Source organism: Schistosoma haematobium, chromosome ZW, assembly GCF_000699445.3.
Source record: "Schistosoma haematobium chromosome ZW, whole genome shotgun sequence".
NCBI lineage: Eukaryota > Metazoa > Platyhelminthes > Trematoda > Strigeidida > Schistosomatidae > Schistosoma > Schistosoma haematobium.
Genome location: NC_067195.1, coordinates 24,902,312 through 24,930,247, shown reverse-complemented (window position 1 = coordinate 24,930,247; position 27,936 = coordinate 24,902,312). Strand labels below are relative to the sequence as shown.

Below are 27,936 nucleotides of genomic sequence, written 5' to 3'. Positions count from 1 at the left end.
ATATTTACTGAGTAATTTTCTTTAAAATCCCACATATCTATCTCTTATAAGCAAATAATATCTGTCATAATATCAACCGATATTTTGTTTTGCATTTCATATAATCATAAGAACTAAATAGGACAGTATAAATTACTACACGGTATAGGAAGTGGATGAGCAACATTTAAAAAAAAGTAAGTACATCAGTAATATATTTTATTGAACCCAGTGAAAGAAGTATGCACGACAGTTTATAAAACTTGATGATATTGTTCTACATATACAATACTTTTATTCTATAATTTTCGTCTCATTAGTTTTGTTCATCAAATTATTAAAACAAATATATTCAGTGTTACACTGTTGCAACAGAGAAGTTCATTGGATTGTAGTTTGTTTATCATCTTTCAATGAACAAATATTTTGTTCACGTTTATTAATTTTAACAATCCTTACCGAAACTATCGGATGGATATATGACACATCTTCTGCTCTTGTCTGTTTTATTCTAAATGTAGATATAAATGCGCGTCGAAATCTAGCAGACATCAAGCTATACAGGATCGGATTTACTGTTGCGCTCATATAATAAAGAAATCCTAAAAAGGTAAGAAAAATGTGATTGATTTACTAATACCTAAGTATGATTATTAATAAAAACGGAAATCGAAATATTTTACTGTATAAGTTGATATTAGACTCATAAATAACTCCACTGATTTTCGATTCAAATAACTTGCTTTCAAATTGTAAAATTATTTGTTCGCTTATAAAGCATAGCTTTTATCTAAATTCTTTGGACTTAAAATGTCTAAATTTTAGTTATCACGAACTTGACCTTTCTGGATGCGAAGTATGGTAATAAACAATTATTGATACATTATGTCAACCAGAAGCCAGTCAAATAATAAGTCCATGTGGTCGGCCAGGAAACCACTTGCATTTCTAAAGAAAATGTAGCGTTTATGGCTAAGTTTTATAAGAAACGAATATATATATTTCACCAATGTATCATCACACTCAAAGAGAACAAATGTTGGATCTCTGAATCCAATACATTTGGTCACCACCAAGTACTTCGTTGTCTCCAATCATTCACTAAATAATATACATTCATCAGTTTATGCTTATTTAAGTTTTAATTTATAGCCGTTGTTGAATATCAGACAGAAGTCTAAAGCTAATCACATATAATAAATAATAAATGTTTACATAAGATGAAAAAGATTTATGATCTAATTATGCAAATAAATGTTTTTCTTACCGGACACATAGAAGAGGAAATCAATCAAAAACCACGTCATTTGGACATTTGCAGAAGTAAGAACACGTTGTAGATGAAATGGGGCCCAACAAATGAAAAAAGCTACCACTACAGCCACTGAAAACAAAAATGTTTGTGGAAGTTTGAGAAATTTCCATGATCATTATTCTTGCTAAACTAGTAAAAAGATTCTCATTTTAATGTAAGGGATACCTCAAGGTTCATTAGCAAATATTATACTGTTATGACCTTTAATAATTTATAAGTCCAGTTGATTGTATCGTGAGATAATAGAGTTCACTAACTTTAAGTTTGCTAATACCTGTTTGACCGGTGACCTTTAATTTGACCAATAAATAATTGCCCGTCACAAATGACAAAAAATCTTTATTTCTACGTGTTCACTCAAATTCCTTCCAACTCCAATAGCCAATCAAAGAACAAAGACAGTAAGTCGATATTCCTTTTCCTGCATAAGCCCGAAAAAACACAACATTGTGCATACTAATTACCCGACTATAAGGCACTACAAATCGTAATTTTACATAACTCTGTTAAGTGCACCAAAAGCTAAGCAATAAGCACATAATTAATTAACGATCATTTATAAATGTATGAGGGATCTGTGGTGATTGTAGTATTTTCACAGTTGAAATCATGAGTTGACCTGAGCTAGACCACTATTGAAAACTTGGAAGAACTGAGCGATCATTTTATCCTATTGTAGGGCTCCCCAGAAGTACCCACCAACGGAGGTCTTGGGTTCGAGCCTGTCATGAGGGACCGTGGATGCACACTGCTGAGAAGTTCCATACTAGGACGAAACGGCCATCCTGTGCTTCTAGATTTTCAGTTGTAGTCTAGCTTAGATAAACTCGTGATTTCAACCATGAAAATTTATGAATGGTCAAACTGATATCAAAAGTAAATGAGTTATATGAAAGCTTATAATTAGGACAATACGAAAATAACATCAATAAAATATTTGTGAATGACACAATAAAACTGTTAATAATTTTTCGCCACTAAATAATAACCATACTACCTTCATCTACCCTAAAAGGCCCATTCATATCTGAAAAAATACATAATATAAGTACCACTCACTTTATCAAGTTTGCTATACGGTTAGTAATCTGTGTAATAAGAATCCGACAAATTTAATTTCTGTCAAATGTATGCGTAACAGAGGTATAGAAATTGAAAACATTCAACATTTTTGTAGCCGAACATCTGACGATTTTGAGATGATGAACATTTATGTTTAAGGTTGAGGTTGTTAGTTCTGTGTTGTCTGAATTTAGAGAACACCTCCAACACCAAACAGTTTACTATAAATATGATGCTACTAATTAATTTAGTGCCGGTTTTTGATGACATAACCATATACACCAAATCACTAATATATTAAAACTAAGCCAAGCATGACTGAGACTTTCCAACTTAATTCATAAAAATGACTCGGTATCGGTACAGCGTTTTTTAGCTTGATTATTGTATGAGATTGGTGATTGAGTTCTGTTGATCACTTCGAAATGTGGCCACTAATGTAATTGATTTGGAATGCACTATGTTGATATATTAGGTTGTTGAAAGTAGCCGACAGGAAACAGTTGACCTAGGTCATAAGCGTTTTGACGATCATTAGCAAGACATACCTATAATATTGAGGTAACTGGTGCTCCCTGGAGGATTCAATCCCGCGTTATCCAACTTGATGTTTCAAAACACTATAGTTGTGCTTTTCAGATCGCGGTTGACTTTCCTTTCACATATACGTCTTAGTGATAAGTATCAAATAGCATGGAACCTAGGTTCAGGGTTTCTAGTCAACCACCTCCAACCACATAAGATCTCAATACAGTGGATATATTCCAATTTGTTCGGTAGAATCAAATCAGCATTAAGAAGGACTTAACATTTATGAAAATGGTCACAGTGATCAGTCAATTGTTAGCCAGAAGTCTATGAACTATCCAATCAAACTGTCGGTTATGAGCCTTAGAAGCCGAATAAATTTAATAGCGTTTAAAACAATATTAAAGACGGAAAAAGAATCTAAGTGTAGGTATGGAAATTATCTAAACCATATGCAGTAGACCAGTATGTTCCTATGTTTAGGTATAAATGTCTACTAGTGGCCATCATGAAGTTCAAATTAACTCCTCGATCATACTGGCTACTATATTCAGAACTCTGGATACATACACAATAAATTATTTCAGGAAATATCTTTCAGAAGGTGATATTTCTGATTTCAGAGATCTCCCTCACCTACAAAGCATTATGTTACATTTACATATGATGTAATAAGTCACAAGTAAATTTATCGTTGCTTTATCTTAGCATGACCAGTATCCCTATTCATCTACAGCAAGATTGATTAACATTTACACGATCTAACATATACAGACTAGAAAGTCAGATGTATGAATATCGTGGATATCCGTGCATCATGAATTTTGATAAACAATAAATCTATGTTAACGAGTGTTTGTGAAGACCAAGAATAATAAAATAACCGTTCATTGAAGTTTCACTGGATAGTTCAATTTGTTCTCTCAAACTCATTTCCTACAAACAATTTTTAATTGGCCAATAATCTTAGGTTTACCCATTGCTTAATATTTACAATTTTTTAAACTGGATGTAAGTGATATATCAGGTGAGTACTTCAAAGATAAGCGAAAAACTATAAATATTCCAGGGAATGTAATAAATATTTAATTTTATGCAAATGTATGCCTTTGTGATAACCTTACCGTTTTCTTATAGTGTCTTCGTATCTAATGTTTTATTGGCTCATTTTACTTTGTTTTCCTCATTTGTTTGACTGAATTTTAAGGATTGGACATTTAGATCTCCTAAGTGCCTTTTTTAGCTACATCACGGGTTCTCTGAGAACTAACTGTGATGCATAAATTTTAGTTTCAGCAACTTATAGATTAATCAACTGAACAAACCTTTTGTGCTTTCTTCAAAAATATTTCGTAGTATAATAGTTATCAACAAAATCTATAATTCTAGAGAAGTTGTCTTATTACTTCGTAGTCTAAAATGATACTACATATGTAATTTCTCAACGACTTACCTAACATTCTAACAATACCTCTTCGACAATTTCCTGATGAACGAGTTTTGGATATGCTGCATGAAGATGATTTACCCTTTCCGTGTTTGGACTTACTCTGTGCACGAAGACCGAGATTTGAATGGCTTAATTGTATCGCCATTAATCCATACAAAACAGACATAATAACCATTGGAGTAAAAAAGAATAAAAATGTCCATAATTGTAAAACGACTGGAATACTGAGATATGCAGCCCATTTTGAATCCTGATATGTGAAATATGATAAAATTTAATTAACAATTTAAAACGGAAATATTTTGGCACAATGGTTATAAAGAGTAATAGTAAGTGCAATAGAAGTTTTAAATAGTTACCCGGTGGAACTAATAAATAAGTAACAGAATTACAAATTAAAAAAGGCTTATGAAAAATCGGTGTGATCTATTTTTTCATTATTAGTAGAGATATCTGTTCAGAGACGTAGATAAAAATTCCCCATGAAACACTCCAGCTATCTTCAAGTGGCGATGCTTAAAAAAACTACATAGCGTTAGATATATAAAGTCTGAAGACAGAGCTCTGTCTACCTTTATATTTTGGTTATTTCTTTTCAGCTTGTTTATTTTTTGTCCTTTTCGTCTTTAAATTAAAAGTAATCTTATCTTCTCTAGTCAAACTAATTCTAGCAACTAAAATTCTCGAATTTCATTCATTCTCTAGCCAGTATTATCTTACAATCATCAGTCATATCCTACTCTCACTACTTACAATAACCCTTATTTACCTGCTTAATTTTTCACTCCTCATTTGTTCATATGATCTTCAGTGACACATAGTACTTTTGCTTTCAAGTTAGCGTAACGATTGACTTTATACGTTTTATCCACTCGTATGAAATACAGTGTTCCAATGCCAATGATAAACGTACTTACTAACAAATAAACCTATCATCATATTAGTTATTTCATACAATACGACTGTACATATTTTAAAAATAAAATCGTCAGAAAGAAATCTTGATTTGGTGAAACACTTTTTTAATATAAAATAGTTTGAAATGTTCGATCAGATGATAGCAGTGCATAAATTCATCATGAATTTATATCAAGAAAAAGTGACTATTTTAATTCAGTTTTGATGCTAAGAATGTCATTCACAATTTGTAAGCAATTTATATCTTGAAAAAATTACAACAGTTTGCATCGACTGATGTGTAAATACTGAATCTCGATTTGTATGTTTTTATGGCAAGTGAGGCTTTTGCTGAAACTGTGTTCTATTGCTAAAAAATCAGTTCGTAAAAGCATTTTTAACATCATTGGACACCGGCTCAGTAGTTTAGAGATGAAACGTTTGCGCGAAACTGAAAGTAGTGAATTCAATTTCTGCGTGCGGGATCGTGGATGCTCGCTGTTAAGGAGTCCCATACTATGACGAAATGGCCGTCCAGTGTTTACAGGTTTGCAATAGTAGTCTAACATTGACTGGTTCATGATTCCAAGGAAATTCAACAATCTCAAAAATCTTTTACGGACATTTTTATTGACTGAAAGTTATTGCGTTTGATAAAGTATGTTCAAGATATCTCTTGAATCATCACTAAAATGATCATAATCGAAAATCTCAAATTATCTTATCTCCATTTCGTCAACAGTAAAGCAATTTTGGATCCTGTACTTTCCTTTTATAGTACACTTCAATGACTGGGTTTAATAAAAACAATCAGTTTATTATGTTAACTACAAGTCAAACGAACACAAATATTCTATGAAAAACGTTTGCATGTTTATGGTATACAAAGATCATGTGACATGACTAGTTAGATAGACACAATGGTTTCATGTCAGATAACCGAATTAGACGGTAATATTCCCTAGCACACTCCAGTGGGATGTCAGTATCTCTAATATTAAAAAGTGGCTTTGCTAAGTTTTTAAAGTTGCTGGTTCAACAAAATGTATGGATTTTAAACGTTTTTGATGAGCATTTGTTGTGACTGAACTTGACGTTAACTGCCAGATCACACTCAAGACGAAAAATCAAATCTATTAATCTCAATGTCTGATGATTTGTCTTTATTTTCTGTCATCAAATATAATTTGACAATTTATAATAAATATATTTTTGTTACGTCCCAATGAATAGACAAATTGTATTTCTGACTTTTCGTGACTTAATGTAAGCTACTTCTTCAGAGTTTTTTCGGATAGAAATTAAAGTAAGGCCGATCAAGTTTCTGCCTATACTGAATTTATGGAGATATAAATATTTTTGACACATCTTGTTCAAATGTTCGACCTCTTATTACTGACCAAAAATTGTATATTGATTATTTTAGTGTTGTATATAGTAACGGTTTCCATTTTCTTGAGACTATTCACAACAGTATCCAGTTCCCGGTCATTTTACATTTTCTTTAGTGAGTACATTTACCTTATAATCATTTGTCGTGTTTCAATATTGTTTCATAATTATATAATGTGCAGTAAAAAATTGCATTGTACTGAGAGATTAACACAATCTAAAACAAAGTTTGATAATTTTGTAATCTAGCAGAGAAATCTTAGTTGATAACATAAATCTATGAATATCTGGTACGCACAAACTGCTGTTATATATTAATCAGAAAAGGGTTTTGTGAATATTTTAGTAACTTAATAGTTGAATTCACGAGTAAATTGAAGCAAGACCACCATGGAAAACCTGAAAGCACTGGATGACCGTTTCGTCCTATTATGAGACTCCTCAGCAATGCGTATTCACAATCCCACCTCGCAAGTTTCAAACCCCAAATCTATCGGTCTCGTGCGCGAACGCCTAAATTCTAGACCACTGAGTCGGCCAGCATCCGACGGTGTTAATGTATAATTTCAACCAATCCACGAAGTTGCGCCACCGTCCAGTGCTTCCAGGTCTTCCATGGTAGTCTAGCTTCAATTGACTCAAATTCAACTATGAAAAATATATTAATCTTATTTAAGGCTAACCATAATGAAATTATGGGGTTATTTTGAAAAAAAGATTAACTTTTGCTTAATCAAAGTAACAGTAAATGTAGTTTTAATTACCTCAAACAGAGAATTCCATATAAGACAGAGGTAACATTATCAAGTTCATTTTCATCCAACTATTTTATAAAATGGGTCAGAATTCATTACAATGATTTACAGCACTTTAAATTTAGTGAAATAATTCGATTCTTATATCATCTCATTTACTGAATTATTTCTTCTTTTGTTTTTTTTCATTATTAATTAATATACAACCATTTGGTTAAAGCTTACTCTTGAACCATTCAACTTCATTTCTTTAATTAAGTAATGGAGACTAATAACTGATTAATTTAGTCCTCATCTTTTCTAATTATTTGACACCATTCAAAATTTTTTTGTTTTCTTAAAAACAATTATTTTGTCACAATCACAATTCATTTATTAAACGGCTTAATAAGGTTACTAACATTTTCATTTTAAATTTTTCCCAAAAAAATAAAGTTTCACCTTACAAGTTTATTAAATAATTTGATTGTCCTTGGAAACTTGTTTTAAAAAATTTAGTGAAAATTAATCCTTTAGGTATTAACCTAGAAGAGATATGTATCATTTAAAAGTAATGCACATATGTCTTTTTTCTATATAAATTACGATATAAATTCATGAATATTAAAGCAAAAGATATCAGGTTGGTGTTTTATCAAGAGAAGTTTAATAAGCATTTTGAACACTTTGAAGTGTGTTGGTATAAATGAACTATGTTTGTTGAAAAGATTGAACTAAATTAAATACAAGCAAACTTATTTGTTCTTCTATAGATGTGATTGAAGTGGATTAAGCTAATGATCAAACGTTGTTCAAGTATGCTTTGTTTGTCTGCATTATTGGCTGAAATTTTCAGAAAATTTGCTGATATATAAATTTCTGTACTTTAAACTATATCAAAAACGTAGGAGTGAAATTGTTTAGGAAAAATCAGAATAAAAATAAAATACTTTTTACGCTTATCTTGTAAACAACACTCTACATTTTTCACTTAATCTTTCACTTTTTAAAGTATCATTTCTGACAAGATTGCAAATGCGTTTTGCTAATTAACTCAAACTAGCAGGAAAACCTGGTTTTAAAAATGTATGTTACCAGTCAACATCAAATAATGTACCACATGATGCAACCATTTGCATTGTTACTGAATTCCAACGTCATAGAAAAATTTTGATTGATTAATATGAACTATTTAACACAACATTAATCACTACTAACAAATCAACTCAGTGTATAAATAGATAGCTGTAGACGAAGAGATATAGTTCAAACAGAAACTACTGATTTTTCTAAACGTCTGGATTCAATAACTCATTCCTAGAAACTACCATAACCTAAATAAATGTTTTATATGATACAGAGTCTGTAATAAATAAATCCTATTTTAAATAATAATCATTCAGACATGTTTTCTATAACACTGTCTAATAAATATATTCTGAGATAATGTGACTGTTGATCTTTATTTTCTTGACGTATCATATTTTAGTTCGATCGGCAAATAGATTATGATGTTTTCACATAGTTATTACAATAGTGGCTATTCTGAAATGGTATTTTAATTAATAATTGACCCTGATGATGTTTGTATACCTAACTATCTTTGTGAAATTATTCCAGATATGACAGCATCTTTAGCTTTAAAGCGTGACATATGTTTAATAGTCTGATTAATTTTGACTCGCTACGAGAATAATTGAGAAAACTAAATTGTTTTTTCGCAAATATAAACCATTTTTATGTTAATGAAACTAATTATCCAGTTATCATTCATTCCAGTTCTAATTATGAGTTACCATGATAGCCTAGTAAGTTTATCCATTCATGACATGAAACGATGCTATTCGACACGATTTTATATTTGTATTAAAAACCAAATTGACAGAAGCATTAATTTACATATGAAATATACACTTTTAAATTATTGTACATCAACTCCTAGATCACTAATTATAGTATTGGCTTCATTATTGTGTTTGTTAAATAACAGAGTTAAGAAAAACTATTTTCCGGACAAAATTTATTTAAAACTCACATTAGACGGTGCACATACTGCTGAGTCGGGTAAAGCTTCACCTGGTGTCCACATCTCACTGTTTAATAAACATTCAGGTGTCAAATAAAATTGAATCACTGTAGTGTGATAATGATCAGTGCACGTATTATTTATAAATGCGTCAATGGTAGGTAAATTGACAGCACAAAATACTTTTGACAATCCAGCGATTACTATAGCACAACAACTGCCAATAATCCAGACACAGAAAATTAATAGAAAGCATGATTTAAGAGCATTGATTTGTACCATATACGGTGTATGGCCACGTTTATAATGTGGCTGACCATTTGAACAATGTATTTGTGTACTGTTTCTCATTTGTGAATTCATTACTTTTGATATTCTTTCACTACTGTGAGATGCTTTACTATTGACATTATGCATATATGAAGTACGATTACACGGATGTCCAGTATCATACTGTGAAAATTGTAAAATTCTTCTAAATGGATGACATATTGATAAATATCGTTCAACGCTGAATATTGTTAAGATCAGTATACTTACTAACGGACATAATTCAGTTAAAAAGATTCTGAACCGACAAAACACTGTTCCCAATCTCCATGGATACGATTTATCCAAAACAGTTTGAAGTTCAAAAGGGAGACCTATAGAAAATTTAGAAAAAGTCAGGTGGTAAAATCCCGAAAAACTATATTTTTTATTCACTAATTTAATTTGATATAATATTAGGTGACTAATTGTTGAATATAATTAAAATGTTTTACAGTTTATCCAATATTTTGAAAATAATCAATAATTTATTTTTCATTTTATTAAAAATACGGAAATATGAAAATCGGGAATCGTCTTCAGTAAATTCTACAACTGTAAGTCGATATTCTTGTTCCGAAGGGATAGACAAATTTGAGATGAAATCTTTTAAATTACGGTCCTGACTTCCGATCAAGAACTGAAACCATTCAAATCAAATCTATTTGATTTTTCCTATCAGTTAAAGACCAATATACACATAAATATATATTATAACGGAGGTATTTTCGAGTAAATGCACAAGGTAACAATCAAGAAAATTGTTAAAGACAAAATTTGATTATTACGAAACCGAATGAATGGTTAGGAGTTGTTCTTCTTGACAAACAACCGCAATAATAAAATGAATAATATCTCAAACGACGAATTAAAATTCCAGGAACTAACTGACCGGAAATATTACAGTAAAGAAATAGAGAATGATCCAGTAACATTTTTAAAGAAGCTTAGAGATCAGTAGATGATGTTGGCATACATATACGAAACGATTAAGCCGATGGGAATTCATCTGTCAAGGTCATACGGACTAATAAAAATATAAAAACCAAGTGTTCCAATGAAATCAATTTTCATACACATAGTTCCCTTCATTATCTTAAAGAGAGCAAGAACAAAAATTGGTGCCATCACAAGACATCTCCTTGATACAGGACATGAAGTTGATATACTGAAGTCCTTCAAGGTGATTAACAAACAATCAAACTCCAACCTTTTGAAATTTGCTGAAGCAATAGCAATCAGACGTTTAAAACTAGATCTATGTATACAAAAAGAGACAGTAATAAATCTTTCTTTACCCTGGTAACAATAACCGCCACCCTTTCTATTCATTTGCTCCTATTAATTTATTTATTGCGTCATTATTGCAACTCTTTTTGAAGTTTAAATTACATCATACATAACTGATTGATTTCAATTTATATTTTCTCTATTACCATTAATCTATTTTCATGAGTTCTAATCACTATTTCAATGTTCCAGAACTTTCCCTCTCAAACTTTATTTATTTATTCGAGACAAAATTTTATGAGCTCATTAACTCTATCGGAATCTTCGCTACACCATGATACATTTATTCATCTTTAATCACCCTCTTATGTATATGTCAATATCTGTAATAATTTTGAATTTCAAATATTTTAGGTTGTAAGCAGCTGATGAGAACCTAACGAAATAAAATGAATTCATATTATTCTGCACCAATCTTCGTTCTTGCTCTCCTTAAGAAATCAATTTTGGTCTATTCCAAAATCACTCCATAAGCAGCGTGTTAGGGATGTATTATAATTTCTAAATAAGGTCAAACATTCAAATACTTCAGAACAAACAATAATACTTTTATAAGTAACATCATTCACAAACCTGCTACTCTTAGAAATCGTCAAATATATATGTGTGAACAAATTATGGAAAGTAAAGTAGAAATTCCAATGACAGTTGACGTTATGAACTAATTGTTTCTAAAGTGCACTATAAATGTGAAATTCATGTTCCGTGGCCGTATTTATGGGCAAATGGATGGAGCCACGGTGGGTTCACCAATGGGTCCCATATTAGCACACATTTTTTAATCCTAACTAGAAAACTGGGTACTTGTACAAATTAATAATAACCTTACATGATGCCAACATATGGATGGTACATACATCTTTTGCGAAGATTATCCTGGCTATTTAGAGATTCTCAAGATATTTAGAGAACTCTACTCAACTTTAAAGTTCACATAGAAGGCCAAAACGAGAGGTAGAAAAATTTTTCCAGATATTCGAATTACAAAGAAAATAGATATGTCGCTAAAGGTAAACCTATGCAAGAAATGTATTTGAATAGAGAAATACATAAACCCCCTAAATTTTGTTTTTTTTTTTGGATATGAAAGAAAGATGTTGATGAATATTTGCTATCAGATAACCATATCAAACTTTCCGGATACAATCGCGGAAGAGACAGAAGTTTTGTGTAATACTGTGGCAAGCCCTTCGATCCATACAAATATACAAATTTATTTCTCTCTGGACAAATATCAAGCTTACCAAACACATATGGCACCTTGATCCTATTAACTGCTTTGCACTTATTTTCGCTTGACTAACTATGAATATTTATCAATGGACGATTTACATTTACATATGAACAAATATAGGTCCAATAATCAATTAAAATAACCCATTGTGTCATTGAATAAAAATAAGCAGAAATCAGAGAAGAAAATGTTGTTTTCGACGAAATTATTTACTTAAACAGTACATTCGTATTTATAGTTATATGGAAAATATATTGTCTATAGAAGGATAGAAAAGATTGCATCATAAATTGATGAGGTTACGTAATAATCAAGGGTTAGGAAAAGTATATAAAGGTCAGATAATTGCCCAGTTGACGGATATGAAGAAAAATAACAAACAGAATGGTCATAATAATAAAAACTGAATAATAATCACCAAAAATTGTTAATCGATAATAATAACTGATTACTGTTTAAAATTGAAAAAGACAACAATTAAAAAAATCAATAATAATCAAATAAAAGTGAAGAAAAAAACCCGAACCATGCTAATAAAGGGAATTAGGTCCAAGGAAGGATGAGAGGTTGGATAAATCGTTTTCGCACTCAAAGTTCGGGGTTGAGTTGGTGGATTGCCAATGCCTCAGCAGTGCATAAGATTTTGATTCAACTTTTCTTCGACCCGGTTCCTTTGACTGTGTAGATACCCCCTGATTATTGCGTAACCTCATTTGGCAATAAGAGTCTCGAATCAATTTATGATGCAATCTTTTCTATCCATCTATAGATATATATTTTCCATATAACTAGCAATGCGAATGTACAGCTTAAGTAAATGATTTCGTCGATAGGAAAATTTTCTTCGCTGAATTTTCTTTCACTCAGCAAATAAAAATATAGCTAATTAGGCGTCTACCACATACAAATTACACATTCGGAGAAATAGTAATAATTAAGTTATGCAAAACTATGTAGCAAATATTTATCAAAGGAAAACTACAACTAATGTTTTCTATACATATAATGATGACACTCCAACTGAAAGGTAAATAAATATTTTCGTATCCATCAATTGAATTGTTATTACAGTGCAAGTTAAATTGATAGATGTCATGAAGAATGTAATTTGTACTCAGTTTACCTCACTATTTCAAAGTAAATCCGTATCAGAAGGGGTTTTTTGGATATTATAGTAATTTTAATAGTTGAGATCATGAATCAATTGAAGCTAGACAGACATGGAAAACCTGGAAGCATTGGAAGGCCATTTCGTCCTATTGTGGGACTCCTCAGCGGTGCGCATCCACGACCCCGCCCCGAAAGATTCCAACCCAGGACCTATCGCTCTCGCACGCGAACAGTTAACCTATAGTCCAGTGAGCATCCAACGGTGTTAATGTCTAACTTCAACTAATCCACAAAATTGAGCGACACATCCACGATTGCCTTTAGTGAGTTATTATCTCACAACAGACCCAGTTGAACTCCGTTCGTCACTGATTCTCACTAGAACTCCAGGAAATACCTCTTGAAGCCAGTCACTAGTGAGCATATGTTGATTAGTGTCAGAAAGGGTCCCAGTCATTATCGATATTTTATGAAGTTACGATACAGCTCATAATCGGTATATAATACTTTGCAGTAGATATTAGTTAAATTATTTAACAAAATAACTTTAAAAACTCACTTCTGATGCTAAAGAAACTGAGCTATCCAAACAAACAAATTTCTGTTTCATAATTTATTAACACCAAGAAAATTACTTTTACACTTTCAATAGTCTACTTCCTCTCATAGTCTCTGACAATTATCTAGTGTTTCCAAATTTTCCATGGTGGTCTAGCTTCAATTAACTTATGATCTCAACCATCCACAAAATCTCTTTTGAGAAATTATCAATGTGTTTAGCGAAAACCGTTTAATCCAATAAAACACTTAACTTATTATCAAAATTAAGTCATATATTAATACTATGGTTCTGTTTCTGTTAAACGTCATTTTCATATCTAAGTGAAGAACGACGCAGATATCAATTGAAAATTGAAAAACATAACATAAGTAATTAACAAATATTTTTAAACATAAAAATAGAATGTTAAACAAATTTAAAATTGTTTACGTTGAATAATTTGCCATTACATTAGACTTCTATTGTTACATTCATAATAAGGGTAGTGTTTTATTATATTTTTACTTATTCAAAAGGTTCATGATACATTTTCTATTTATTTCCCTAACTCAAAACATCAATTAGTCAAATTAATTTATTCATTTAAACACAAAGACTCATCTGAAAAAAGAAAAACAAGATTGATTTATTATTAATGTTATATTTTATTAAATATATGTAACAAATAGTCAAGATATCAACAAATCTAAAGCAATTATTATGACGGACATTGTGATTAGTATTAGGGAAATTTTTAAAACAAACATCGTCACTTTCGATACTATTTAACGTGTTTTGGCAAAGTAAACATAATTATTTTGTTACAGAAAAGAAAGGAAAGAAGAACGAAAAACGATTGCGTAAATAGATGAATTATAAACTAACTCCTTGAGGCAATATTCATTTCTACTTAAACAATTTTCAAATATACATCATTTAAATGTTCATAGATAAATATAAAAAATAAACACAAATCGGTTGTTTAGTATTGAATTGAGTAACTTATTTGTGCGTTATATTCTATTTATAGTAAAAGAGTAAACTATCTTATTAAATAATTAGAAGAAATAAACACAAAAACGACTTACAGAAATGAACCAGATATTCATAAACGGTATCACTGTTGGCGTTAAATGCTATACTTATTGACTTGAAATGTTGAAGAGAATTTTCAATGTACAATGGTTACATGAATGTATAGAATGTATTAGTTAGTTATTATGCTGTGGAAACTAGATAAAAATATATTCTTGATAATATAAACTTTTGTGTTCAGTAAGATAAGTTTACTTACTGATGCATCGAAACAGAAGTATTTATTATGTATAGCGAATTTTCGGAGAAAAGTGTGTTTGTTATCGATAACGTGAATAATCAACATATGTTTCGAATATCACCGTTAGATATGAAGAAGTCCTGAACGTAATTTTCAAGATATTTAATAAAGACTTTACAAAATAGCCCTTCAAAAATGACCGCTTTTGAAAACCCGTTCATGCAACAATAAAAATCATTAAAGCAATTAGTATAAGTATTATTGCTTTTATGTGATTTTTAATGAGCTATGACTGTGTTGCTTACAAAAATATTACACAGCAACACTAACCAGCACTTCATGCAAAGGGTGTAGTATCTGTAATAGATGTTGTGAAGATAATGGATTATTTATTCACAAACTAGTAAGTTAATTTCTGTATCTATTATGGCGTTCCACTTGAATATCTATAAATGTAGACTGTTTAGTTCAGCATACAGAACAAATAAAGTCACGTATTTCTACTTAAAAAGCACTGAACGTGATACCACTTTTAGGATAACCTTAAAAGCATAAACTTATCAGCGAGAATATTATTCTATCAGTATATTACAACCCTAGATAAAAGTTTAGTTAGTCAATATTTAGCTATCTGTTGAAAACGATATTATCACTTACAACGACAAAAATGAATCCTTTCTATGTGCCTCAGATACGTTTGTAAAACGGACTACAACACAGATCCTAAACGTTGAAATATTTCTGTATGATACAATAATGTTCAATTTTATTTAGTACTATCTGAATGCAAATTATACTTACTTTACATCCTTATATTTGACTTCTAATGACTGTACTCTACTTATTAGAAATCATTTTTACATAAAATTGTCTCTCGTTTGATTCTATCAAAACTTCATAACAGAAGTCAGAAATATACTTGAAATACAAAATTTATCTTGTTTCATGATGTTATTTGTCATTGTAATTCTTTTCAGTGAAATGAGTGAAAACAGAGAATTAATAATAAATTAATATAATAACGATCTATTTGCTTGAATAGTTCGCATTTTGTCCTAGATTATATAGATCAATAGTTTGTTTATGAACAGTATAAGAACGGATAATTCTTATAAAATACTTAAGGGTTTTTTTAAAAACAGTTCCGCGTTTGAAATTTTAATTTAGCAAATTGTTAAAAGCAAATAACTGGAAGCATTGTAACCATTGAATGTCAGAAGGTAAATTACAAATAGGTTACACATGATGAAACTCACGAATTGCAACCTCTCTTTCCGACCCATTAAATTTCATACATTATGAGGGATAAGTATTAATTTATATGTGATTGCTTACAGATGTTCAAAATACCTTATTTTATACTGAATGAATTACTATTATTATTCTAGTTAATGAATCTTAAGTTGAATCGCAAATGAAAATAAAAGGTGATTCATGTAATGAATTTTATAAGTAATTTCTCCCCATAAAACTAAATGTATTTCGACACCAGTAAATTTATATGGGGTTTACATTATCAACAATTATCACAGTATAGATTTTTGTCTCTTCGCAGCTACGTTTAAGTCCTAGAGACTAACCTATACATTAAACTTTGTAACCGAAGAGTATCAAATATAAATGCTTAATGACAACAGAACAAAAGTCAAGAAATTAAGAAGCTAGTCCTCAGGCTGGATTTTTATTATTGCCGTGTTAAATTATGTGTAGAAAAACTAGTACATTAAAACCAAGTAAAATGAATCCCTGCAAAAATTTTATAGTGGCCAAAGTTCGTTTATCTTGCTTTCTTAGATAAATGTATTGTACCTGAAAACTCTAACTTATAGTTTATTTGAAACTACCTGTTATAAAACAAAACAATGCATTGAAACCACAATCTGGTTAATTTGTGACTCAAACTATCAGTGATTTCATAATGAAAATGTTTATTTTTATTAAGCACACAAACAAACAGAAATGCTTATACTTTTAAAAATTGTTTAGTGTAGAAATTCTTAAAAACCGAGTGACTTTAGTGAAATAATCAAGTGTTATTATAACTAAAATAGAAAAGATGGTCGCGCAATATCATGGATTGGTTGAGGTTAAACATTAACACCGTTGGATCCCAGCTCAGTGATTTGGAGGTCAGGCGTTCAAGCGAAGCCGAAGGTCTCAGGCTCGAGTCATGCTGTACTACAATCTGTCTTGTACTACGACAATTAAATATTTAAATGCACAAGTTGAACGAAGAAGTATTTCTTTTCAATTAGTTTGTCATGGAGCAACTATGTTAATGTAGGATTATAAATTATATACAGAACCAGAAAACTGCCTCTCATTTATTCCTTTACATTATTTTGGTCCATAATGGCCAGTATATTTTATTAAAATTTCTTTATGCATATTCTGATAAGTTATTTACTCTATAATAAACACTGAGAACAATTTGCAACTACAAATCTAATTTGTCTGGTTCTTTATTTACGGAAATGATTAGTTTTCAGAGGAATATTAACGCGTTAGACAACATAAGGCAAATAGTACAAATATTCTAATGGTGACGCTATATACAAGTAAACGTTTTCCTACATTTTTGCTTGAGAAAAACAAAGATAATATTCGAATTGAATTACTGTATCCTACAATAACTGACTTTAGTAAATTTACAGCGGCCCGTATATGAAAACAATAAATAAAAAACGATACAGTCTACGAACAATTAGTCCATTTGTGTATATGCCTATTGAAAAACAAAATATTACTTATTCATATCATACATTTGGAATAAACAACATAAATGCCTCGTATATCATAAGTTAATTAAAGAAAGAGTTATGATTTGCGGCCTTCGTCATGAGCCATTGCAGTCAAAACCATTATAACTGAGCATCTGTGTTGTTCAAGTATGGAACCCTCCAAGAGTTTCTCTACAACGATGCCAGATATTGAGCCTAGGATTTCACTTGACTTTTGTACTACTGAGTTAGAATCGAATGTTTCACACTTTTATCATCATCCATCACCTTTAGTCACTTCTTTATAATGTAAACCACACTCTGAAAGTTACTTCTAGAAGGCCTTGAATTCGAACACTTGGGAGGTCATGAATGAACACTGATGGTAAGTTATATGGACAAATGAAACAGGTTTTCAAGGCTTTCTTGTTTTCAACGGCTGAATAATTGTTGGTTTGAACTGTAAATCAAAAAATTTCATAAAACTATACTGAAAAAGCTCCCTTACAATTTCGAAATTATACTTTCACAATAGTTGACGGATGTTTATGGAAGACAACTAAAGTAAGAATCCTAATTGCAGAAATACCAGTGGTTGAAATTAACTGTCTCAAACGTTTCACTTGGAAGTTTGGTACGAGCTCCTTTAATTGAATACTTAAAATTACAAAACGTAAATGAAATCACAAAATAATTATGTACTGAACGGCTAAAATCGTACTCTTGTATTCATTTTCAACTCATACATAGCCATTACCAAAGATCGATATCCAATATTTTAGGTGGTTATTATATCTAAATATTAATTGGTCAACCCTTTTATTCAACATAAAAATATTCATGTAATTATCTATTTGTATATTTACGTCAACCAATACATTCTTTGATCAGCTCAAGCTAAGACGACCAACCGAAAATTCTAGTATTATACTAAGCATACCCTAAAGCTAAATATGGCCATCAATTTCTAAAAATAGCACAATTTGATTACATTTAATATATGATAACCCACATTCATACAACCAACTATATTGGATATTTGGACATAATTAGACAACTTTTTGTTAAATAGTTATTTAATGACCTTATTTATATTTGTTAATTTTGATTTTAAATATTTCTGCAAGAGAGATTTGGACGAAACTACCGTGCTAAACTTTGGAGATATTTCAATTTAATCACCGAGGTTTTTACAAATCTTCGTTCGATTTTTAAAGATCGAAATAAACGAATATTTCAGCAGCAGTTTATTATTCACGATAAAATTAACCATAGAAGTGGCACATTTCTAATCATCAGTTTGTTGTATTAAACAGTTGTATTTAATAACAATGAACCTACTGATTTTTTGCATACTGAAATAAGTCACTTAACTAGGGATTTTTATAGCCCATAAATCAATTTCCTAGATATCTATCCGATATGAATTTCTTGTCATTATTATGAATTTTATTAGATTACATGTAGGTTATACATACACCTTACATTTAGATTTTAGAAAGTCGTAGTAGACTGTCTGGGACACTTGTTTAACTAGGAAATTGCAAATAAAGACCTTTAAATAAAGTGCGTCACGTTTAGATTGAACCAGGTTTCTTGGTGCACAAGAGTTCATTTCTTCAGAAAATGTAGGTTAATATTTAGGATGTAGTTAATTTTATAAAACTGACCTTTCTTATATAGATCATACAGCAGGTAGTCATAGACAATCTTCATTACAATTCAAGTTGACAAGTTAGAATGAAGATTATTTTTACAAACTAGTTTTATCAAAATCGCTAATGCAAGCTATAAAACAACAAAATGTGATTACGACTTTAACAAGTGATTACTCATAAGATAAGAAGTACTAACAGTATGTGATTTTCTGAAGTTGGTCGGCGTTATCGATAAAACTTATATCTGTGAGCCACAGTTTGAGGAAAAGGAAGAATATATGTGTCGAAATTGTATTCACTTTCAGAAAGAAAAATAAGTGTTCCCTAAACATACGAACAGTTATAACCTGATTACGGCCTTCTTGAATAGACTTATTTATTTAAGTTTTTGAGATAACTCCATCGAGACGTTTACTTCCAACTAATGTGTTTTTATTGCAAGTAAACGCTTTTGGTATAAGAACTCAGTATCGCTTATCTTTCAAGTTGGTTGTCTAATCTGCTAAACTATTTTGACAGTCAAAAGAATCATCCGTCAGGTAACCTTTCGGTTATCATTAAATATTTAGTTGATATTATACAGCAATATAAACCATTTCCAAATAAACGAGGAAACAATTAGATAGTATTTCTTCAAATATCAAATATTTTACTCAACGAACGATGTTACACATAAACGCGAAATTGTACCAACTGGAATGGACTTATTAACTATGATTTAAGCTACCAATTATATATGCAATAATTTAATTTATACTATTTAGTGTATATTTAGACCTAAACATAAACACTTACTACATACAGCTAAAATGTTTCATTTGGTTAATTAAATAAAAGAACAACAACACATATCTATTAAACATTTCTACAACTATTATTGTCAGAACATATAATATGCTTCTCATTTTGTCCATATTGACAAACGTATACACAAATTAGTCTATTATAAATTGTCTTTCAGAATAAATCATCTACAAAATATGGTTGTCTGGTTTGGAATAAGTTTCTATTTATACAGTTGTTAAATACTCGTCAAATCTCAGTTCATTCCAGTTATAATTGTGTTATAACTGATTAGTTTTAGCCGTCTATATATTTGTTTACTGGAACAGTTAATTATTAAAAATGCTAGCATTTTGGAAAATAAATCTGTACTTAACAATGATAAATTGGACTTAACAGTATTTGAACGTGAATTTTCGCAACGAAGGTTGACGTATAACTCCGTAGGTTAAATCAGAGTTTAACGAATATGAAACACACCATTGACTAACCTAGTATTTTCTGAATAAAAAGTTATCAAGGAATTTATTTGAAACATTTGTCAGAGTGCTGTGGTTACTCTGCACCATAGAGTCAAACTCTGATGATGATTTGATACTAGTTTGATATCATATATATATACTCCTTACTATTAGAATGACTATTTTATTAATGCAGGTGACAGCTAAATATTCAATATGAAATCTGTGCTGGTTGTATGATACTGATAGGCTTTAAAGCCCTCGGTTCTTCTTATTTAGTTTATTACAAAAATTATCTTGAAAGACCAAAAAGAAAAAAAGCCTCATGCACTAATTAAACAAACTATAAGTCCAAGAGAATTTATCAGGACAGATTGATATAGAAAATAAATAGTTTATGAGTTTAAAATGACTTTAATGAAGTGTTTGATATGAATGCTTTGAAGCTTTAACAGCTATATCTTTCTACTCGTACTAAATCAACACTTCATCTCCACTAAATAATGAAAGCAACTAGTTTAAAACGACTAATCACAGTACGCTATTTCAGGTCAGTTCGACTTAACTACATACCATTTTATGACAAATAATTTTAATTATCATGATTTCTGAAGTTTTACTTTAAAGAAATACATCAAGGGTTTTCGTGATAATATATGGATATATAGTTTATATGAAACTACTACGATTTCATTAAATACCAAAATGTGATATTTAGTAATTGTTTAATAATTAAACACACTGTTAATAATTTACATTTCAAAATTCAGAACCAATCAAACCCATGGGGAAAACAAGAAACAAAATCTAGGTTAACGAATACATCTAATATTTACATGTAAAATTTGATGACCTATTGTTAAATGAGTCAAAACAAACTAAGAAAGAACTAAACATACAATGAAAAATAATAGTACCCTAAGAACTGTATACGAGAAAATATGAAAACATAGAGTTCACTTTTAGCTGAATGTACTTTTTGAAAATAAACTACAGTAGTTGAGTGTAATTTTATAAATTTAGGTTCGTTTCTAATCTGTGCTAAATTAACTGAGTCTGAAGAATTTTTTAATATTAAGTTATCAGTGATATTGCTATAATCTCATTTACAAAACAAAACACTGTATGAAATTATAAATGAGTTAAATTTTATATTATCCAGTGTTTAAACCCATCCTGATAACATATTCTCCATGTTATGTTAATAAATATCACCATTGTGCAGTCATTTTTCTGTTAAGGTTTTCACTGTAACATAAGAACCTGTCCATTGACTTAGTTAACCTTAGGATATTCATTAAACAATCATCTTTAAAATAAAATTTGATTGATGAACAAAATACTTTTCAATAGAGAATTCTGTTATTTAAGGATAAAAAATTAGTGAAAATCAAATGTCCATACGTCAGTTGTTGTCATGGAGAAAATCAAGACGTTTTCTTGAAAAATCTCATATTCAAATGTAATTAGATGAAATTTAGGTCAAATATTTTGTTTTTATCAAAATCGAAAAGAAAAGAAAAAAAATTTTTATGGCATAAACAATTGAATGATGAATTATTTATGAAAATCAAATAAAGACAATTTATCATGGTTTATTAAATAGAATTTCCCCATTAAATTCTAATCTGAATTTTTAAATAGTCAGTCAGCAAAATAAATTACAGCTCTTATTTATGATGACGATGATGATAATACACTTGATAAAAGTAACTGAATCAATGGAATTTCTTCCATTGACTTATTGTGTTTTCCTTTCTTCTTTTTTTCTCTGTAAACCGTAATATTTTTTTAAATATGTTTTCATGAGACGAATAGGTGACAAAGGAAAACATACAATAATAATGTTATGCTATAAATAAGATGAAGTTTCATCAGAATTCGACATAATAGACAACAAAGTTTACGGAAAAATTAATTCAGTCATAAATAATGGTTGTTTTCTTTGGAATTCTATTAGAGTATTTGCAAATACGTACCAATTGTAACCATAGCCTTTCGGATTCCACTGCTAGCTACTATCCATCTTTGCATATAATGCTTGTGAATTAAGGCTATATAGAGGCAATACACACAGTATGCACATATGCCAATGAGAGATTGATCAATTACAGTCCTAATCATCAATAGGAAGATTCAAGTAAACGATACCAAGTGAATTTTCACAGATACTTGTGTTTCAAAAAAAATGTCTAACACCTAAATTCCTGCATTAATTCAAGTGTGTATTCATGTCAATATCAACTTCAACCATGATATCGATCATTTAGTTTATCATTTTTAATAAACATTTCAATTTCATGACAGCGTTATGACTGAACTGTATAGAGATGATTCATTTTTATCATTGTAAACTATATTTATACTTCAGTTTAAACTATCTACTTTATTCTCAACTATCCAGATGAGAGTTGATAAGCAGCGGCGTCACTAAATCACACTAAAAAAACCAATAAGGTTAAAATATGTTAAATTAGCTCTATTCACTATCGTACCTCCAGAGTTGACAAAACTTTCACCGAAACTAACATTTAAAGTAAACTCAATTAGGTATATCTACTTCAACTTTCAGTTTCATGCTAGGTTTGTTGTATGTGTTTCCGTAAGATATTATACTTTATTAACTAAAATAGAATAATACTTTTATATCTGAAAATTAAATTTAGATGTCAGGTAAAGTTTTTAATTCTTATTTCTACATTGAATGATAGTGATTATAGCAATTGTAGAGGAATCGTTTGTTTAATACCTTATTTAATACATTGATTGAATGTGATTTGAATATAAACTAAGGTAACTATTCATAAGTATCAACAGATTTTTCAATGGGCATCAGTCTTTTGAAAAGCAGATCAAACTACCTATTGGTGATTAACGATCTTGTGAAACCTTATGATGGCAAGAGAAACAAAACCAAAGTATTGTTACACAATCAAGCCCAGTACGTAACATTCACTTTTTGAGATATCTGGGATATGAAATAATTCAAGCAACAAATATGTGAAAAGACTAAACTAATGCAAACATGTTATTACAACGTAGTGTGTGTGACTAGATGAATACTTGCCTATCCTGAACGAGTATTTGTTTTAGATTTCCATAAAATTCATTTAGAGATATGAGTGCATACTGACTCTTGACGAATTCTTTTTTCTGGATATGATGATGTAAACAAGCAACAAGAATTAAAGAATAAATCAGACTGTTGACATTAATCCTATAGTATCTTCTATGTATGTTTATAATTAGGCTAGGGTTGATTTTTATCCGGAATGTCGATAAAATAATTAGTACGTTGAAAGAACTACTAATTAATTACCTTGTTTATTATTAATAACAGTTAATAATATATATAAGTTCTTTAGGTGTGATAGCAACGAAATCCTCTTTAGACGATGAACGTCTGATTATTTGTAAGATTTAATGGAACCACTTCATCATAATTGTAGTTGAGTCTCGAAAATACTGGTCTCTGGAATATCAAGATTAAGAGCCTTTGCCACATTCATGATTTTTGGGAAATATGCTTACAATATTTCGGTCAAATTAACCTTTTAACTGGGTTCATATCATAAAACGCACGAAATAGAAAATTACTTTGAAAATATATATGGATAAACGTATATTGGACCTTAGACATGTAAAATCTAAAATCTGATAGTTATTTTACAAACTTGACCTTATAAACTATTAACTCCAATAACCATACCAAACGGAACACTAATTTCAAAATATAAAAAGCCAAAAAGAATATCCGCCCTGAAGAACGTATAATGCAAAAATCAACTTTTATAGCAACGAAAGTGAGGAATCCGCTGTTTGTTGTCATGGTTTGTGGAATCTTTAATGTATATTATCAGATTTCTTACAAGAATTGGTAAAAGTCACTAAAACATTAGATAATGTTTAAAAAAAGACAATATATACGTATATGAACCTTGACACCATACTTTTTTCTCTTTATTGTTGTAATCCGATTGGTTTAATTTGTTATGATTTTAATGTTAGCGATCATATCGTAGTATAATTCAAATGATAGGAAATAATATGATATCCACAAAATAGCTTAAACATTTTGATGAAATTAACTTAAGTACATAATAATCATTGAAAGCATCTTCCGTAAATAAAAAATAACGCATTAAAGTTTTATTTGACCAAGTGTTGAGCAGACTTACTTTGAATAAAGGAAGATCTTTCAAAAGCATCATTCTATGATTTCCATAAATACGTTTATTAAAAAAATGAATCGTTATTCATCTTGTACTGCTCTTAATAATTTTGTTGCTAACGTTGAAGTTAGTACTTTAAGAATACTTCATCATTTGACAGTAATTTATTAATATAATTTCTACGTAGATAACAGGTTAATTACAAACACAGCACTAAAGCACCGATAGGTAATATCACTGTATTTTGTAAGGGCTGACAATCACAAAGCAATTTATATACCATTTTTCCTAATAAATATTGTTTCAATCATTTGTTTCTTTTGAAATTACACCATCCAGATACCTTGCTTAAACAGCTTTTAACTGATAATATTAATATCTTATTTAACCATTGAATGTATTACTATTTTATTTGATATTTTGCTCAAGTCTGAGATTTGTTTTTTTATAATGATTATCTCAGTGCTCTGTATATATACATGATATACATGTTTATGTTTAGACACGGTTACATATAAAACATTTTTGCGACTTTTATGATTCTACGTTTTATTACCTTTTTAATATTCAGAAAAAATAATATAACAAGGATCATGCGTTAATTATCTTCAAATACAGATATTTTTGATCGGTTCAGAAATGATCAGTTATCTATTACATAATATATATACACTAAATATGATAATAAAAATTGTGTAATAATTCTAACGTAACTTTATCCTTCTTCAACTAAAAATATGTGTTGAATACATGTTGGATTTTACAGCTATTACGATAGCGACTAAATGAGAGCATTTTTAAAAGGAGCAAATTGATCAGTGTTAAAACTACAAAAGCGTAGTTTAAACTATATTTATACCCTGCGTTGATCATTGAATCGTCCGAGTTTATCTAAATGGTTCAATTAATCGGGTGTAAACATATTGACAAATCAGTAAATTACTTTACCCCATGCTTTGACATTTCCATTTGATATTTATCAGCCAACTGAAAACGTTTGCATCAAATGAAATGGATTTTAGTATTTATCTTTTGGAAATCCATTGTAAATTTGATTTCATTATTCTTTTGAGATTTATTGAGTCCGTTTTATACAAAAGTGAGAAACAAACCAGTAATTACACACACTGTTTGATATAAATCTAAATGACCAAGTTTAATAAACCTTACACATTCTCAAATACTCCACCGCATTATCATGTGTTAAAGCAAACACTTTCATGAAGTAAATCTATTTTATGGTATTAAGCACAGGACCATTACGCTTTAATTACAATTGATATTTCAATCTCAACGATCATTGTTAAATATAACAAAGGTATTTCGTTGGTGTAGTTATGTTACTAACTGTCTAACTGCTCAGCATAAACATATTACCAAATATCTGTAATTTGATTTTGTGCAGTAGTTACTTAATCTTATGTTTCAATATTTTTCTCCTCTACGGCTTAATACCCGTAAAGTGTACATACAGATGTTCGACAGTTATTCTGGTGTAAAACAAAAATCTTCATCTTTCTAATGGTTACGTCATAATTTCGTCTACATATTTTTACTCACACATCTAAATCGATATACTATTTTTGCAGAGTTTAAAAATACTCAAGCAATATTTTGCTGCCTGCACATTGCCGTTTTTTCAAAAAATTTGGCAACTCATCTAACCCATCCACTCACGATTCTTGGCTTATAAATGAATAGTCTATAGATGGATTTTCTGAAACTATGACATGCAAAAACAATTGTTTTGGATGTGAGAATAATTATGATGAGAACTAGGATATAAATAAATGAATTCTATCACCAGAGTTTGATGGTAGAGTGGTACTGGGTTATAAAACATATATATAAGTAGCTCTATGGTGGGGCAACAAAAATGCGTAATACCAAATGGCATTCGACAGTTCTCCTCTGAACAGTTATTTTTGATGAATATCACCTTCAAAATATATAAAATATATTTATAGATCATATACCCAAATACTGTGATCATTTTTATTTTAATTTCAGTGATATAAGAAGTCGTTGTAACACAAATTACAATTAGTCAATAATAACTTACCAAAAATTAATAATAATAAATCACTGACAGATAATGTAAATAAATAACAATTTGTCCTGGTATGCATAAACGAATTACGAGCAATTACGATACATGTAGCTAAATTACCAAGTAGACCAGTACAAAAAATAGAAGTATATACAATACCAATTGAAATTTGACGTGTTAACGACATTCGCTGTGGTCCTAATTCATGTTCTATCCACATAAATTTCAATTCATCTATTAGTTCATTACAGTTTGTAGTATTTACATTCATTTTTCAATGAACGATTTCAACAAGAATGGGATGTTTTTTTAAAAAGATAAGTAAATAAAATAGTGACTTTACTGAAAAGAAGATTTCTACAGATGAATTCATTTCAATCTGAATAAAAACTATCGCCCAAAACAAATTAGATCTGAAAAATTTCTACCCTATGCGTTTAATCCTTTAAAACTATTCGTTAATAAAATAGAACCAATTACTGTAAAGTTATTAAATAATAAGAAATGTGTCAGAAGTGTTGTGAAAGCGAAACACTCTTTTAGCTCTGCGAATTTATTTAGATTGAACAGAAAGTAGACGTTTTTTGTTGACAAGGTTATATTTCGAAAAATCTCAAATACTATTTCCTTACTGGTTATCAGTTGGTTTTAAATATCCTAAATGTTAGCTACTCACAAATTTGATGTGTTTTAACTGTTTCATAACTAAAGAGTGATTTCTAATCATTTATATCTATTAAAACTCTTGAATTTTTTGTTCGTTGAATAGATAAGGCTGCTGAAGTAAAACTTTACTTAACGATGTGTTTTAATGAATCAAGTTTTTGACTGGATATAACAGAAACTTGTCTCTTGTCATATAACTAAAGCAAACTTGAAGGAAGAAGAAACCGATTCAGATATAGCAATTTAATGAAGGAACTATTTTCGACACTACAAAACGACTTTT

General features: G+C 29.8%; 1 protein-coding gene across 1 annotated transcript; it reads right to left on the bottom strand.

The window, feature by feature from the left end:
- Window positions 1-181: 181 nt before the first annotated feature.
- Window positions 182-27,310, bottom strand: NMUR1 (neuromedin U receptor). The gene is made up of 5 exons (XM_051210796.1): window positions 27,000-27,310; window positions 9,393-10,027; window positions 4,338-4,584; window positions 1,247-1,363; window positions 182-581 (listed from the first exon to the last, which is right to left on the bottom strand). Exons 1-5 carry the CDS (start codon window positions 27,256-27,258, stop codon window positions 361-363), a joined length of 1,479 nt encoding a protein of 492 aa, XP_051070816.1. The 5' UTR covers window positions 27,259-27,310; the 3' UTR covers window positions 182-360.
- Between the last annotated feature and the right edge of the window lie 626 nt (window positions 27,311-27,936).